The sequence below is a fragment of the Tenrec ecaudatus genome, chromosome 6 (genome assembly GCF_050624435.1).
Source record: "Tenrec ecaudatus isolate mTenEca1 chromosome 6, mTenEca1.hap1, whole genome shotgun sequence".
NCBI lineage: Eukaryota > Metazoa > Chordata > Mammalia > Afrosoricida > Tenrecidae > Tenrec > Tenrec ecaudatus.
Window position 1 is genome coordinate 82,798,005 of NC_134535.1, and position 16,994 is coordinate 82,814,998.

Here is a 16,994-nt window from a genome sequence, read left to right on the forward strand (position 1 = left end):
TGCTTCAGATGGGCCTCCCCATGCGACACGGGCTCTGCAGGGTCTTCCTGCCTGCAGATGCCCCTTCTAGTCCTCAAACCAGAACACCCCAACTCCCTGCCATTGAATGAATGCTGACTCATCAACCCTACAGAACAGGGTCCAACTGCCCTGTGAGTTTCTGAGACCATCACTACGGGAGTGGGAAGCCCGGTCTTTCTCCCGCAGAACGGCTGGTGGTTTTGAACTGCTGACTTTGCGGTTAGCTGCCGCAATGCATAACCACTGTCACCAAGGCTCCTCTAGTCCCCAGAATCCCCGCTCTCTGGAGACCCTCTTCCCTGAGTCCACCCTCCCGGGAGCAGGCTGCTGCTGGAGTGTGAGCTCCCAAGCCCCAGGGCAGCTGTTTGCCCAAGTGGGGTGGACGGAGCCGACTGATGTGCCTGCCCAGGTGCATGAGGCGCCTTGCAATGTGCGAGGAGGCCAGGTGCGGGAAGGGCAGGCTGGAGGTGAAGCAGGGGCGTATTCTAACCAGGAGACCTCGAAGTCTGAGTCGTCAAGGCGGAACGCCCATCAGGGTGGGAGACAAGAACCTTAGCAGCTGGATTGATAATGTTGGAAATTGTAAGTCCTTAAGCCCCGACCCGGGGTTAGAAGTGGGAGAGTGTGTTTTCCCTCTGTGCTCTTGCCTCCCCCACATCCTCCACGCACACACACATCGGGGCTATCCGTAATCTAAACTAGAACAAAGCATCACCTTTAACCCCAGTTGACCAGCACTCCTGAGACAGACACATGGTGCTGGGTTCTGAACCACATGCCACCATCCTACTCCTTCCCAGAGGGACCAGGGGTTTCTAAGGCTCTGCTGATGGGCTCACGCGAGCCCTGGAGGGTTGGCAGTGGGTTGCGTGTTGGTTGCAAGGCCAGCGGTTTGAAACCACCATTCACTCCAGGAGACAGTGGAAGCTGTCGACTGTGGAGTTACAGTCTCGGGAGCCCACCAGGACAGCCCTGCCCTGCCCTCAAGAGTCACTACGAATCTGATGCCCTGGCCAGCAGACAGGCACTTTCTCCAAAACCCGCCTCCAAGCGCATTCGGAGTCACAGCCACCTGAGAGGTTGTGTAGCACCGCGCCCTCGGGTGTCTGAGGCTGTCATCTTTGCGATGCTTCGTGACTGCTCTTCAAAGGGCGAGTGCATTTCCTACCTGCTCCTTTAGCAGAGACCCAGAGCTGCGGCTCTGGCGTTAGGCAATGGAGAGAAAGCGGGCAGAGGTCCCCGTGCTCAGCTGGGCAGGGCCTGGGACTGAAATGTGGGCAGGATTGGAATCTGGCCGGCTGTTCCGAACGAACGGAGGCCAGCCCCTGCCAGAAGAGTCTGTCAGGGGGTTGTTAGCTCTGCCTCAGAGGAATTGTGGGTGGTTCCTGGCAGTGGGCACGAGAAAACTTTCAGGGGAGAGGGCTTGGAGGGTCATTGTTCTGTGGACAGCTGTGGAGACTGAGTGACGTGTTGCGCATGCCGCTGATCGGTGCCGTTCGGTCAGTTCCGGTGGAGAGTGGCCCTGCAAGCCACAGAGGGCATGCCTGGCCATCTCGAACCGTCCTCACAATCGCCCTTCGCCGTCGCCTTGTGTCAATCCATGGCACCAAGGGTCTCCCTCTCCCTCGCTGACTGGACTCCCCAGCAAGATGTCCTTTTCCAGGGACTTGTCTCTCCTGAGAACATGTCCACAGTACGCGAGACCAAGTCTTGCCATCCTTGCCTCTAAGGAGCACTCTTTTTCCTTTCCCCAAAACTTTTATTGGGAACGAATGCGGAGATTACATCATCCCCTAGTTCAATCACATCCACCTGTACTACACAACTGGAACCGCAGTCAAAACATTCACTTCCTTCTTGAACCTTGATATCAGCTCCCCTTTACCCCCGCCCCTCTTACTGTACCCCAGAAACCCTTCTCTACTTGCTGTCTATACAGGTTCATCAATCCTACTTTCATCCTCCGAAAAGCAGAAAAACACATAACAAAAAGTCAAGAGGGTTACTACCCCCAATGAGAAAATACAGAGCTAACCCCTAATATGGAAAGGAAAAAAACCCACAGAAAATATTGAAAACCAAATTAACCCAAGTGTATGGGGTGGGGGTGGGGGGCCAACTGTTCAAGTCAGGTTTGTCATTTTGATCTCCTATAGTCGTCTCTCCAATGCATTCGGTTTTGTAACCAGTCTCTTCCCATCCCTCCATTATGAGTAGAGGGAAATCACCAGAGGCCCATTTCCTGTGTAGATCTCACAAGTGAGTCTTGGGCGTCCACTGTCGTCCACAGCCTTCTGCAAACCAGAATCTCACAGTTTAATCTCCGACACTGTCCCCTCCTTTGACTTTGGGTTATATGGTTTACACTTTGGTCACTGATGTTGGGGTGCTGCTTTTGTGTGGACTTAGTGGACATCTCACTTAGAGGGCTGCTTGCTTGGAAACAAGCCTTTAGGACCCCAGACGATATTTTATCTGATAGCTGGACACCACTTAATTTCATCACCCCACTTTGCTATAGCACCCACATCTTCTGTGTTCCTTTCCTGAGGGCGAGGATTGAGCAGAGCCATGATTTAAGAACGAATTCTTTTTAAATTGGAGCTAGGATTCAGGGCGAGTTCCCCACCCATTCCTGGATCTATGTCTCTCCCCACCCCACCCTTCCACCCCCCAGTTGCCTTGGACTCCCTTTAGAGAGACCTCCTTGTTAATGAATGGTAGAGAGTCTTAACATCAGCTCCCTGGAGCATAAAGATTCTAAGGAGCATTCTGGCTGTACTTCTTCTGAGACAGATTTCTTTGTTCTCTTGCAGTCTGTGGCACTTTCGGAATTCTTGACAAGCAGCATAGTTCAAATGCAGCCATTCCTCTCTGCTCTTCACGTTACTAGGCCTTCTGGGCACATGACGAGCTTTCCTGGTTTAAGCCTCATAATAATTCTGTAACGTTAGACTACCCTGGTGACGTACTACCCCAAACCAGCACGGACAGCCCTATGGACCACAGCAGTCTGATAGAGAACCAGTCAAGGGGTTGGCACAGGAAGCTCATCTTACACCTAAGGAACGGAGGCACAGCACAGAGGTGATGGTTCTATTCAGGGTTACTGTGAGCAGCAGCACCAGAATCTGAAGACAAATGGATGGACTGACTCTAAAGCCTGTGGACTTACTCCTACCCAACACAGACTCTGTGAGGTGGCCCTGTGGACCGTGGGGTGCTGTTTGTCTCTATCTGTAGCAAATGGCACGGGATCACATGCAACCCCCTCTGGTTTCTCTGCTGCCATAATGCAGGATTCAGACAGGCCTCCACACCCCATCTTTGTTATCTATTCTGATACCATTGGCAATCTATATTGGGTTTGATAATTCATTGCAATGGCCACACAGAACTATAGACAATACTCACAGTTACAGTGATTTATTACGGAAGTTAATAGGTTACCACAAGTCAGGATCAGTAAACAGTAGGGATACAGTTCCTTGGTCCACAGCAACACCTCTCCTTAGACAATAGCCAAGTCTCTCTGGTTCTCAGCTTCTAAGTCACATGGTCTTTTGGCCTCTCCTCTGTGAACCAGGAAACACACTTGTCACTCTACTTCACAGTCCCATAGCCTCAGGACAGCTGCTTTTGCTATCCCATAGTCTTTGGCGTCTCTGGTCTAGCTTCTACCTCTTCGGGCAGCGTTCTCGAACTCGATCTTTCAGTAGTTCTGGGATTTCTCTCTCTGAGATTTCTCTATGATGTCTCAAATCACACTCTTTCCTCTCACTGCTATGGAATGAATCAATACCGACTCATACTCACCAGACAGGACAGCATAGAACTGGCCCTGTGAGTTTCTGAGACTGTAACTTGTTATAGGAGCAGAAAGCCTTGCATTTCTCCTGTGGAGCAGCTGGTGGTTTTGAACCGACTTTGCGGATCACAGCCCAACATGTAACCACTACTCGACCAGGAGTACCACCAAGGAAACGAAGGGTGTGACTTGGTCCCCATCCTCTACTAAGGTCGGGCTTGGTCTACCTTCTTCCTGTCTGTTAGTGTAGCAAAGAACTCCCTCCAAAATGGGATTCTAGCCACAAACTTAGGGTCCAGAATAATAGCACATAAGGACTTATGGCTAGAAGGCTCATAATAATTGATTACATCTCATTGCCGTTTCATAAGATTTCCATTGTTTCTATGCACAAGGGCAGCTCTACTGACCCCCATCTCAGTCTGGCTGGTTTCAGGACCAAACCTAGAGAAATGAACCCATTACAATGAGTGTCACCTACCTCACCAATGCCCCCAAATTCTGAATTTGCAGTCTGGTGCCACAGGGATGGGGTTCATTGTATTTCAGTGTGTCCAAGGGCAACAGTGGGAGCTCCAAGTGGTGTAGAGTCTACGATGGAACTACTAACTACAAGGTCAGTTCCGAAGGACCAGCTGCTCTGAGGGGGTTCAGATGCGGCTTTCTCCTCTTGTCAAGAGTCACGCTGGTCTCGGAAACTCACGGGGCCTTCTCCCTGCCCTGTACAGTCACGAAGAGTCAGGGCAGACTGGATGGCAGTGCAGTCTCATCGTTTTGTTTTTAAATAGGAGCAAAAGAAGTCCTGGTTAAGCACTTGGCTCCGAACTGAAAGGACCATTTTCTGAGGAAGCAAAGACCCGATGATGTTCTCCCAGAAAGATGGGGTGACCCTGTTCTGTCATGTGGGGTTATTATGAATCAGAATCCGCTGGCTGACACACAACAATAGCTGCCATGGCTTTTAGGATGGGATGAGTCTCCGGAAAAGCCCAAAATTTGACCTGTTGATTCACGTTGCTGGGTCTGCGGGGCGAAACCGGTGGAACTTCTGCCGTCACTCCTGGTTCCACTGGAAAAGGCCGTGCAAGGGTAGAGGCCATTGGCCTGTCACAGTCGGTAAGAGCGTCTTCCCTCAGGTGGCACTGGGCTCAGGGACATTGTCCTAGTTAGCTAGCGTTGCTGCGGCAGAAATACAAGCCCGGTCTAAAGGGACAGGCATTTATTTCCTCACCCTTCTGGAGGTTAGAAGCACGAAGCAGGGCCTTGGCCGAGTCGATTCCCTTTTTTGTAGATAGTCTCAGGTGTGTCTTGCTTCCTTAGCTGTGGACAGTTGGCACAGGACAACAGTTTCCCCAGTATGTTCTTCAACTCCTGTCTGATCTGCCGTTTAGAACTCAGGTGATTCCTCTGTGGGCCACGCCTGGTTTTGGCATGACTGTGGTCACCTGACAAAGAAAACCTTCCTCTCAAACTGGATCACATTCGGGAATAGGGGTTAGCCTTCCAGTACGTACTGTGGGCTGGGGCATTATTCAATCCAGCACAGGGACCAACGTGGGGAAGCTCACCTGCAGTGCTTCTGGAAGGGGACCAGGCGTAGGTGTCTCCTCTCATGTAACCTCCGTTTATTTTAGAATTTATTAATGGCAAGGAGAACCTCTTTGAAATCTTCATTTCATACAATGTGGCTGACCCAGTTTTGAAGGAGTGCATGCCGGTCGTTTTCTAAATCTACTCCTGATTGTGCTGGACGTGGCACTTGCATCCACTGAGCATTATGCTAAATCCACTCCCTTTGGCCGAGTCTTCTTAGACCGAGAAAAGAAAAAGCCTGCTTTGTCCCATAATCCTTCTTTTTAAATAAAAAATCATTTTTATATAAATAATTTTATTGGGGGCTCATACAACTCTTATCACAATCCATACATACATCAATTGAGTAAAGCACCCTTATACATACGTTGCCCTCATTCTCAAAATTCGTCTTCCACTTGGGTTCCTGGAATCAGCTCATTTTCCTTTTTTCCCTCCCCCTCCCTCCCCGCACCCCTCCTTCTAAAATCAGTTTTTTTAAAAAATATTAAAAAAATTTTTTTTCTAAAATCAGTTTTAAATGATGTAAAACAATCCATACATGCATCCATGTGTCGAGCACATTTGTATATTTGTTGTCCTCATCATTCTCAAAACATTTGCTTTCTACTTGAGCCCTTGGTATCAGCTCCTCATTTTCCCTCTCTCCCTCATGAACCCCTGATAATTTATAAATTATTATTTTGTCATGTCTTACAATGTCCAACGTCTTCCTTCACCCACTTTTCTGTTGTCTGTTGCCCAGGGAGGGAATTATATGTAGATCCTTGTAATCAGTTCCCCCTTTCCACCCCACCCTCTCTCCACCCTCCCGGTGCCACCCCTCTAACCACTGGTCCTGAGGGGTTTATCTGTCCTGGATTCCCTGTGTTTCTATCAGTAGCAGTGTATATCCTCTGGTCTAGCTGGATTTGTAAAGTAGAATTTGGATCATGATAGTGAGGGGAGGAAGCATTTAAAAACTAGAGGAAAGTTGTATGTTTCATCATTGCTACATAACACCCTGACTGGCTCCTCAAGACCCTTCTGTAAGGGGATCTCCAGTTGTCTACAGATGGGCTTTGGGTCCCTACTCCACACTGGCCTTCATTCTCAATGATTTGAGTTTTTGTTTTTTGATGCCTGATACCTGATCCCATCGACACCTCATGATCACACGGCTGGTGTGCTTCTTCCATGTGGGCTTTGTTGTTTCTGAGCTTGATGGCCGTTTGTTTACCTTCAAGCCTTTGAGACACCAGACACTAACTACATCTTTTGATAGCTGGGCGCCATCAGCTATCTTCACATTTGCTTATGCACCCGCTTTGTTTTTAAGGACTGTGTCCGGAAGGTGACTATCATGGAATGTCAGTTTAATAGAACAACATGTGAGGAGGGGAGACCAAAAGCCCATTTGTAGGCCACTGGACATCCCCTTACAGAAAGTTCTCGGGGAGGAGCCAGTCCGGGTGCGATGTAGCAACAATGAAACATACAACTTTCCTCTAGTTCCTAAATGCTCCCCCTGTCCCCAACACACACTATCATGATCCCAATTCTACCATGCAAGTCTGGCTAGACCAGAGGATGTACACTGGTACAGATAGGAATTGGAAACACAGGGAATCCAGGGCGGATGATCCCTTCAGGACCAGTGGTGTGAGTGGCGATACTGGGAGGGTAGAGGGAGGTGGGTTGAAAAGGGGGAACCCATTACAAGGATCTACATGTGACCTCCTCCCTGAGGGAAAGACAACAGAAAAGTGGGTGAAGGGAGACATCGAACAGGGCAAGATATGACAAAATAATAATTTATAAATTATCAAGGGTTCATGAGGGAGGGGGAATCAGGGAGGGAGGGGGAAAATGAGGAGCTGATGCCAGGGGCTTAGGTGGAGAGCAAATGTTTTGAGAATGATAAGGGCAATGAATGTACAAATGTGCTTTACACAATTGATGTCTGTATGGATTGTGATAAGAGTTGTATAAGCCCCTAATAAAACTATAAAAAAAAGAACAAAGTGCTCTTGCATTGATGGAGTGCTTGAGTGGAGGCCCAATTTCCATCTACGACCTTAATACTAAACCTATAAATATACTCACATAGATCTATTTCCCCACCATATATAAATATCTTTATATATGTACATGCCTGTATTTAGATCTCTATAAATGTCCCTTGCCTCCTAGTTCTTTCCTCTATTTCCTTTTACTTTCCTCTTGTCCCACTCTCATGCTCAGCCTTCATTTGGGTTTCAGTAATTCCTCTCCGTTCATTGCCCTTGATCATGCCCTACCAGTCCTTTTACACCCTCCTCACCACTGATTTTGGACCACTTGTTCCCTTGTCCTTGGGTTTGTTAACACCACTTCCTTTCCCCCACCTCCCTGTCTCCCATGTTGCCCTGAAGGTATCGGTTCCATTGTTTTCTCCTCCGGATTGTTTATCCAGCCTATCTTATCTAGATAGACCTGAAGGGATAATAATATGTATAATAACAGAGCAAAAAAAAAGCAACAAAACAACAAAAACCAATGACAAAAAAGAAAGAAAGAAAGAAAGAAAGAAAGAAAGAAAGAAAGAAAGAAAGAAAAGCCTGTAATAGTTCAAGCTCTGTTTCTTGACCTTTAGGAGTGTTTTCCAGTCCAGTCTGATAGAGTGCCACACACTGGCTCCAAAGTCTATTTTTGCTATTCCCTCAGGACTTCCTTGCTGAATCTGTCCTGGATTCCCTGTGTTTCCAGTTCCTGTCTGTACCAGTGTACATTCTCTGGTCTAGCCGGATTTGTAAGGTAGAATTGGGATCAAGAGAGTAGGGGGTGGGGCGAGGAGTGGGGGGGGGGAGGAAGCATTTAAGAACTATAGGAAAGTTGTATGTTTCATCGTTGGCACTGCACCCGGACTGGCTCGCCTCCTTCCTGAGACTCTTCTGTAAGGGGCTGTCCAGTTGGAAGGCAGGTTTTTCAATGATCATGAGGGAATGACCTACCCTGACATTTCTCAGGGGGCTAGTACACCATCATGCTCTGAAGCTTCAGGCACCCTTTGTTCATCTAAATCAGCGGTTCTCAACCCTCCTCAAGCCTGGACCCTTTCATACAGTTCCTCATGTTGTGGTGACCCCCCACCATAAAATTATTTTCGTTGCTAATTCATAACTGTAATTCAGCTACTGTTATGAGTCAGGCGACCCGTGACAGGGTTGTTTGATCCCCAAAGGAGTCGCGACCTCAACTTTGAGAACCGCTGATCTGAATGGAGGGGATACTTCTGTGGTGGTGCCTGACCTAACCAGTTGACCACCCCTGAGGCCTCTGAATGGGGACGCTTCTGCCAGGCTACTTATCTTAATGGTTTTGCATCTCAGAAAGACCATGGCTATTGATTGAGCTTAAAAGGAATTTTTACTGCCAGGGAGGGGGCTGTTACATTTTAAAATTTCAACAAATTTCTTTAATCTTTACATTTCTAGTATTTTGATTAACATCAGACTAACCCATTCTTTATCAATTTAAAAATCATTGCAAAATTTTCCTTGGGATTAATGATAATGGAATAAAGTTACTGGTATAGAGTTGATGCTCAACACCAGTCTAAAATGATGAGAGATGGGGGCAGGTATGGTTATCCCTATTTTGAAAATCTCCATCAATTAAAACTAGCAAATGGAAGTCGCCAGCCCCAATCCCGATCTTTGGAACTTTTCAAAGCCTACTTCCCCCTCAGCTCCAGTCTTTTTGAAAACGCTTCCACCTGTCTCATGTCTTCCTGTTCCTCAAGTGCAGTAGAGGGAATGGCGGGGGAAAAAAATGAATAATTAGGCAGGTGGGCCTTAAACTGGGTCTTTTAGGGCAAGCAGGAATGCGCAATGGAGCACAACGAGGGCAAGTCCAAGAGCCCGCCCGCGATGGGAGTGGGTCCGGCAGGGCTGCCCACGGCCTCCGCGAGGCCAGTGAGGCCGTTTACGTCGACGCCAAGCACTCCGAAGGCTCGCGGCGCGTTTAAGCCAAGGCACGCTGGACACGCGCGGGCTCCGCCCCAGAACGGCCAGGCCCGCCCCCAGGGGGCGGGAGCCGTAGCGTAGCGAGCCAATCAGTGCGTCGGAGGCCTACGGACGGTCTTTCCCATTGGCGAGCCCCAGGGCCACGTCACCTTCGACAGGCCCGCACAGGGAGAGGGCCCATGATTGGTTGGCGCTGGGGCGGCGGAGGGGCCAGGCGAGTCCGGGTTCCAGGCTGGGGCTGGACTTTCCCGTCCATGCTTCCAGACGGCGGGGTGCTGCCGCGGGCGCGCAGGCGGCTCGGAGGAAGCCACGATTTGGGTCTAAGGGCCGTACGGTTTAGCAGGGGTGACCGGAAGTGCTATTGGGACTGACCGGAAGCGAGGCCTGGAGGGGAAAGGGAGAGGGGGTCGCCGGAGGGAGGGGGCTTCTAGCAGCAGGGGGCGGAGGGAAGGTGCGGCAGCGGCGTGAGCGCGCCAGACTAGCCGCCGTCGGTCGCCGGCTGTCGGTCTGTCTGCGAGCTCGGCGAGGGGCAGCGTCGGGGCGGGAGTCCGGGGCCGGGGACTGCCCTTGGGCAGTCTCGGGGAGGTGAGCGCGGGAGCCTCGCGCCCCGGAGAGCTGGGCGGCAGGGTTTTCGGGCGCCGCGGCGGCGGAGAGCGAGCAGCCGAGGGCTCGGGAGATTAGGCATACGGCTCGTGCCTATCGGGCTTGCGGGTGGCCGGTGGGCACTGCGTCGGAAGTGGGCTCCGAGGTCTTTTCACAGCCTTCCGCTGTTGGGTAGACTCACGCCCCCCGCCTTTGTACAAGCAACGGTGTCTCTCGGGGCAAGGAAGGAGCCAGCATGGCCTGGGCTCTGAAGCTGCCCCTGGCGGATGAAGTGATCGAATCCGGACTGGTGCAGGACTTTGATGCCAGTCTCTCCGGGATCGGCCAAGAACTAGGTGCTGGTGCCTATAGCATGAGGTGAGTCCTTTCCGGGGGCAACAAAGACAGCCCCGAGGTCAAGGGGCGGGCGAGAGAGGGTTAAAGCCGTTTGTGGTTGCAGATAGGGACTTGTTTCTTTTGTTGCTCTCAGTCGTGGGAGAAGTGGAACCAGCGATTGAGGAATGTCAGGATTGCGGGGGTGGGGGGTGGTCTGTGGAAGCAGAATGACTCTTTAGCCTCAAGGTGAGTGTTGAGAGGCTGTTGTGGGATTGTTGAGAGATGTGGAGACGGATGGTGTGCGTGGGGGTGTGGGCTGGTATGAAGACGGGGCCACATGGAGCAGGCGGGACGTCTAGGGAGTTGGGGCTTAGCAGTAACTGTTGTAGAGTACTTGTTTAAATGAAATGTGAGACTTGGGTGATGAAGTCCGCATACCTGTATCTTAGTTCTGCACATCGTTTAAGGCTTATTTAATTCTAGCATTTCGTAAAGGTGGCCTAGTGGTTAAGTGCCTTGCTCTTAAATGAGCGAGCAGGTCAAACCCACAAGCAGTTCCCTTGGAAAAAACAACTGGTGATCTTCGCCAGGAGAGATTACAGCATAGCAAACCCCGTGGGGGCACTTCCACTTGGTCACATATTGGGTGCCTGTGACTCGCCGTCACCTTGGCTGGCACAACATCAGGGTTTCTGGCTCTGTGCATAAGTTGTGAAATGAGAAGACGGCAAAAAGACCGTTCATAGTATCAAGTCATGTTGAAGACAGAGAAAAACCCCTTTGAAAGCAGCGTTACTTCCCAGTAACTTGTTTGCATCATTGGCTGCCTCATCCCCACAAGGTCTCAAAATCATCCCCCCTCAATTCTGACTCATAGCGACCCTGTAGGGCAGAGGAGATCTGCCCTTGTGGGTTTCTGAAACTTTCCATCTTTATGTAAGTAGGTAGCCCCATCTTTCTCTTCTGGGAGCAGCTGGTGACTTGGAGTTGCTGTGTTCAGCAGCTTGGTGTGCAAGCTCCTATACCACCAGGGCTCCTACCCTGCAAGAGCATGAGCATTTATAAACGTGTGTCTGGAAATTATGAAACAACTGTGTCCTGGGTTTAGGTGGAATGTGATCTAGATAGAGAGAGTAAAGAATCAACTCAGCTGCCATCGAGTCATGTCATGTGCTCTGGTTTTGCCTGTCCTTGTTTACATAAATCTGACCATGAGCTTTGCATGTCAGTATCTGATACAAGTATTTGAACAAAATTTGACAAATCTGGCTCATGCAAAGTTTATCACAGCAGAGCGTTTGCTTTTGCTTAGATTATCAGAATTTGGGATGGAAGTAAGGAACTATAACTGTATTTGCTGTAGGAATCTTGGTGGTGGAGTGGTTTAAGTGCTTGCTTGCTGATTGGATGGTAGGCAGTTCTAACCCACCAGTTATTCCATGGAAGGAGAGTGTGGCAGTCTGCTTCCATCAAGATTTACAGACTGAGAAACCCTCTGGGGCAGTTGTCTGCTCTGGCGGGTCCATATGGATTGGAGTAGATTGGATGGCAATGGGTTTGGGTGTTTGTGGTTTGTTCCATGTACTAATTTCCCCCTCTGTCTTATCTGAAACTATGGAAACCTGTATAGTGGAAATGGTGTAAAGTGAGTTGAGAAGCATATTTTTTGAACATTCCCAGAATGGAAATAGAACCTATCAAACTACCCAATAGCACGTAAGACCTAAAATGAACATACAGGGTTGACAAGCTCAGGTGAAAGTTGGCAGCCACATGCTGAGACTCGGACTGTAGGCCCAGGGTGTAGGTCTGGGTGCCTTCACTCACCCACCCACCGCCATCCGTGCTGACGCGGAGCCGCCCTATGGGACAGAGTAGAACTGTCCCTGTGGGTTTCCAAGACTAGCTTTTGCTGCAAAACAAATCTGAGCGTCACTTTTACTTTTCACTCCGTTTTGCACTAGTGAAATGCGTCGGTCTTCTCCCTTTTAGCAAAGCTAGATACACTGCATGTCTTTTGTAAAAGTGAAGGAGTGTAAATGCTGAACTTTTGAAAAGCTGGTGTTATCTGTGTATGGAACTGAAAGTAGTTAACTTTATTACCAAACATGTGCACCTGCTGTGTGCACTGCTGGGACTCCGCTGTGTAGTGCCTTGCTGCTGTGTGCTCTGTCATGCAAGCTAATATTTAAGGTTTCTGCATTTTTCACAGGTATTTATGGGATGTGTACCCCCCAGTACTAAATCCACAACTTAAGCAAACATTGTTATTAGGTGAAATTTCACATAACAAGTAAGGTACCGGCTTATCAATTTTTAGTACATGTTTTTTCAGGCCATTGGTTACAGCTTCCACAACATGTCAGCGCTCTTATTTCCATTCTGTTTCCATTGATCGCATGTCTTTCCCCTGGAGCCTTTCTCATGTGTGCTTTTGGGTAAAAAGATCATTGATTGCTTAGAGAATACAGTGCTCAGTTTATATTGTTTATTTTACAAGTCAGTGTGTCCCCCAGTTCCAAGTTCAAAGGGAATTTTAGGGCTATAATATCGGGGTTCCTCTAGTCTCTCTAGGTCCAGTGGGTCTGACCTTTTTAGGAATTTGAGTTTTGTTCTACATTTTGTCTGGGACCAGCCGCCATGTCCGTGGTCAGACCCACAGTGGGTCCTGGTATTGGTGGGGGTGGAGGTGCCCGGTGCTGTGGCATCAGTGCCCACTCACAGCGACCCCGTGTACAACAGAATGAAGCACCACCTGCTCCCGGACCCTCACATTGTTCGTCTGTGTGAGCCCCGTGCTACAGCCACCGTGCCAGTCCGTCTCCTCATGGCCTTCCTCTTTCGCTGCCCCTCCTCTTACCAAGCAGGATGTCCTTCTCCAGGGCCTGCGCTCTCCTGACAACATGAGCTCTAAGGAGCATTCTGGCTGTACTTCTTCCAAGACAGGCTTGTTTGTTTCCTTGGCAGTCCACGGTACTTTGAATATTCTTCACCAACACCATACTTCAGAAGCATCAATTCTTCGGTCTGCTGTATGTAATGTCCAGCTGTCACGTGCGTGTATGAGGCAATTGGAAGTACCATGGCTTGGGCCGGGCGCACCTTGTTAGGTGCCATGCGAGTCCATTCCAACCCATAGTGACCTTAACGCTCACAGTGCGAACCACCACCGGTCCTGCACCACCCTCACGACTGCTCCTGTGCGGGAGCCTGTTGTGGCGGCCACAGTGTCAGTGCATCTCCCTGAGGTGTGGCGCAGCAGATTTACCCCACGCAGTGTTCCTTCTCTTTGCTGCTTCCACGGGCATTGGTTGTGGATCCAAGCAAGATGAAATCCTTGACACCTTCAATCTCTTCTCTCTCTATCATGGTGTTAGCTGTCGGTCCAGTTGAGGGGAGTTTGGTCGTCTTGACATTGAGTTGGAGGTCATACCGAAGGCTGCAGTCCTTGATCTTCCGCATCAAGTGCGTGCCCAGCAAGAGCGGGAACCCTGCGAATGTTCACGCGGCTCCCGTAGATCTGCTGTCGGCGCACCCCAAGGCAAGCGCTCGCTCACCTTGCTCTTTTTAATGCATTTCACAGCTTGCTCTGTGCCCTGTGGGACCAAACACTGAGTTTCCTGCATTTGGGCTAATTACATATTGATTCTTTAACTTTACTATTCAGAAATATTATCTAGAGGTAGGTGTCTTTTATTTTAAAGTGCTTATTAAAAACCTTTTTCCAGAGCCTTTTCTCTAGCATCTCTCTGGGGCACAGACCAGAAAGCTGGTGTTTAAAACACATTTCCTAGCTGATTTTGGTGCAGGCGGTCCGGGGATGGGATCACTGGTTGGGGGGACACGGACCAGAGTGTTTCTATACACAAAGGGAGTGATTCATTGTGCTTCCTGTTGTTCCTTGTAATACCAGGAAGTTATTAAATAAAGTTAATAAAGGCCAGTGATCTTTACTTATTACCCTCCAGCTGTAATCTGTGCCAACTCATTCTCAGAGTCAATCACAGTCTTCCTTCTTACACCCTCCATAGGGGAAAACATTCCCTCGGACCAGCTAGCTATTTTGTAAGATATTTTACCCACTGTGTTTGCTTTACCCTAATTTTCTCCTTGCCTTTTTCTCTTGTATCTTAAAATGGTTTCCTCTTCAATTCCAATTGTTTATATTTTATAAAGATTTCTCCTTGGCCATCACTTGGTGGGTCTTCTTCCAGAACAATAAGGTGAATTGATTAAAGCTGAGGGGAAAAATCCCCAAACATCCAGATTTAAAAAGATTCATTTTTGCAACTCTGATTGCTACTTCATAATCTGTTCTCATTCATATGCAGTTCAATTTGTTTTTCTATTATGGCTGATATTAAAAGTCCTTTAAGGTGTGTATATGTGTTTAGCTTCGTTCACTTCATGTCCTGTGAGATCCATTTGTCATTCCTTGCATGTCTTTCCCATATGCTTGAGGCGATTATCTGAAGATTCTGGGCTTAAATTAATATTTTGCTCTTAAATAAGGTAACATAAATGAGAAAAAACAAAACAGTAAAGTTTCATTAGCTGTGTTTGTTTTTTGTTGCTGTTCTGTCATTGTATTCAATAATGTTCTGTTCTTTTTTTTTTTTAATGTTCTGTTCTTAAGTGGTCCTTTAATAGCCTTTTTGCTTTTTTCTTTATATTTTGTACACAGCATAAAGTTGTGGTATTCGTGAAAGAGGGTCTTGAAAACACCTTCATAAGTAAAAGAGTTACACCACCACAAGCCACACAGCGTATCCCGCGATGTATTTGAAGTGTGTGGAATAGGCAAAATACGGAGGCAGGAAGTAGATCAGTGGTCACTCAGGACTGGGGCTCATAGTGACCTTAGAGGGCCAGAGTAGAACTGCCCCCGTGAGTTTCTGAGGCAGTAAATCCTATGGAAGTAAAGAACCTCGTCCGTCTTATTCTCAAGGGTCAGCTGGTGGTTTTGAACTGCTGACCTTATAATTAGCAACCTAATGCATCACCCACTGCACCGTCAGGGCTCCTTGGCTGGATGGCAGAGAGATTGGTTTTGAGGGATGGGGAAGAAACGAGAATGGTGAGGGACTGCTAATGGGTATGGGGTTTGTATTTCTGGGCGGTAAAAATGTTCTAAAAATTCACTTAGCATATTGACAGCTCTGTGAATATACTAAACAATTGTGTACTTTAAATGGTGACTGGTAATGGTATCTGACTTACATATCATTACAAAAAACCTCATGAAACTCACTGCCATAGAGTCAATTCTGACTCATAGTGACCCTATAGGACAGGGCAGAACTGCCCCTGTGGGGTTCCGAGACAAACTTTTTGGGAGTAAAAAGACTTGTCTCTCTCATGGAGCAACTGGTAGCTTTGAACTGCTGAGTTTGGGGTTAAGCACTTTAACATTTCATTGTGCTTTTGGTCAATATTTACATAGAAAATTAATTTTTCAATCAATAATCCATGTACAGATTGTTCCTTGACCTTGATTGTAAACCCCATAATGTGTCAGCATTCTCCCCTTTTCCTACCTGGGTCCCCCATTCCCTCAGATCCAGTCTCCCTGTTCCTTCCTGCTGCTCATTGTTGGCTTTTGGCAACTCTTGGTGTCTTAAAGTTGATAGATCTGTTCTTTTCAGAAGCGATAGAGGGTCCTGTTTCTGTTTGTCCTCCTCTTCTCTCCATTTATCTAGGGTTGGGATTGCTGGGCCAGATAATAATCTATTTTCTACTTTTTGAAGATTTACCCAACTATTTTCCACATTGACTGTACCGTTTTACATTTCTTCCAGCAGTGGGTGAGAGCTCCGGGTTTTCTACAACCTCACCAACATCGTTTTTCCCCTGCTTTGGGGCTCATGGTCTTTCTAGTAGAGGTGAAGTGACATCTCAGTGTGGTTTACAGTTCACCTTTTTTGGGGGGTGATTAATAGTTATTGATAGAGGGATGGTGTGAACTCATGATGTGCTTGACTGCTAACCGTAAGGTTGGAAATTCAAGTCTCCCTAGAGGTATCTAAGTAGAAAGACTTGGCATTCTACTGTAAAATGAGCTATTGAAAACCCTGTGGAGTGCAGTTCTTCTTTGGCATACATATGGGTTCACTGTGGGAGTTTAACTCAACAGAAACTTTTTCGTTTTTAATGTATAAAGTACCCAGGGAACTCAGAGGACGGATTATGTAAGTCTGTCAAAAGCCTGGCTTTCAGGAGGCCCTGGCCAGGTGGATGGTGGAAGTTGAGGAAACACTGGGAGCCAAGTCCTGGAGTCTTTTTAGAGGGTGGCTTCTTCGTGTTGGAATGGAAAATACTGGCGGTGGAGAGTGTAAGAGATGAAGCTGCTCCAGTAGGCGGAGATGGGGCAGATCCAGAAGAGCCTTGTGGGCTGTGCCAGAGAGTATATATTTCATCCGAATATCACGGGGAGCTGCTGAAGCATTCGGAGCAAGGGACTATGAATCAGATACATTTTCCTTCTCGGTCATTGTTTATAAGCAGGCATAATTTTACATTGGCCTTACTACAGTGCAGATGGTTTTACATTGCATTTTATTTAACTGGTACGAACTTTTGCCCATGCTTTTTTATGGCCTTTACAACTGCTATTTCAAGGGCTGCTTTATTATTTCATGCTGTGATAAATCATCTACTTGGTCATTTTT

General features: G+C 48.1%; 1 protein-coding gene across 1 annotated transcript in view; it reads left to right on the forward strand.

The window, feature by feature from the left end:
• The first annotated feature begins 9,849 nt into the window (after positions 1-9,849).
• TFCP2 (transcription factor CP2) overlaps positions 9,850-16,994 on the forward strand; it is a 56,753-nt gene continuing 49,608 nt past the window's right edge. The window contains exon 1 of the mRNA XM_075551669.1: positions 9,850-10,368. Coding sequence (XP_075407784.1) covers positions 10,247-10,368 — 122 coding nt within the window. The 5' untranslated portion in view covers positions 9,850-10,246. The remainder of the gene's footprint in view (positions 10,369-16,994) is intronic.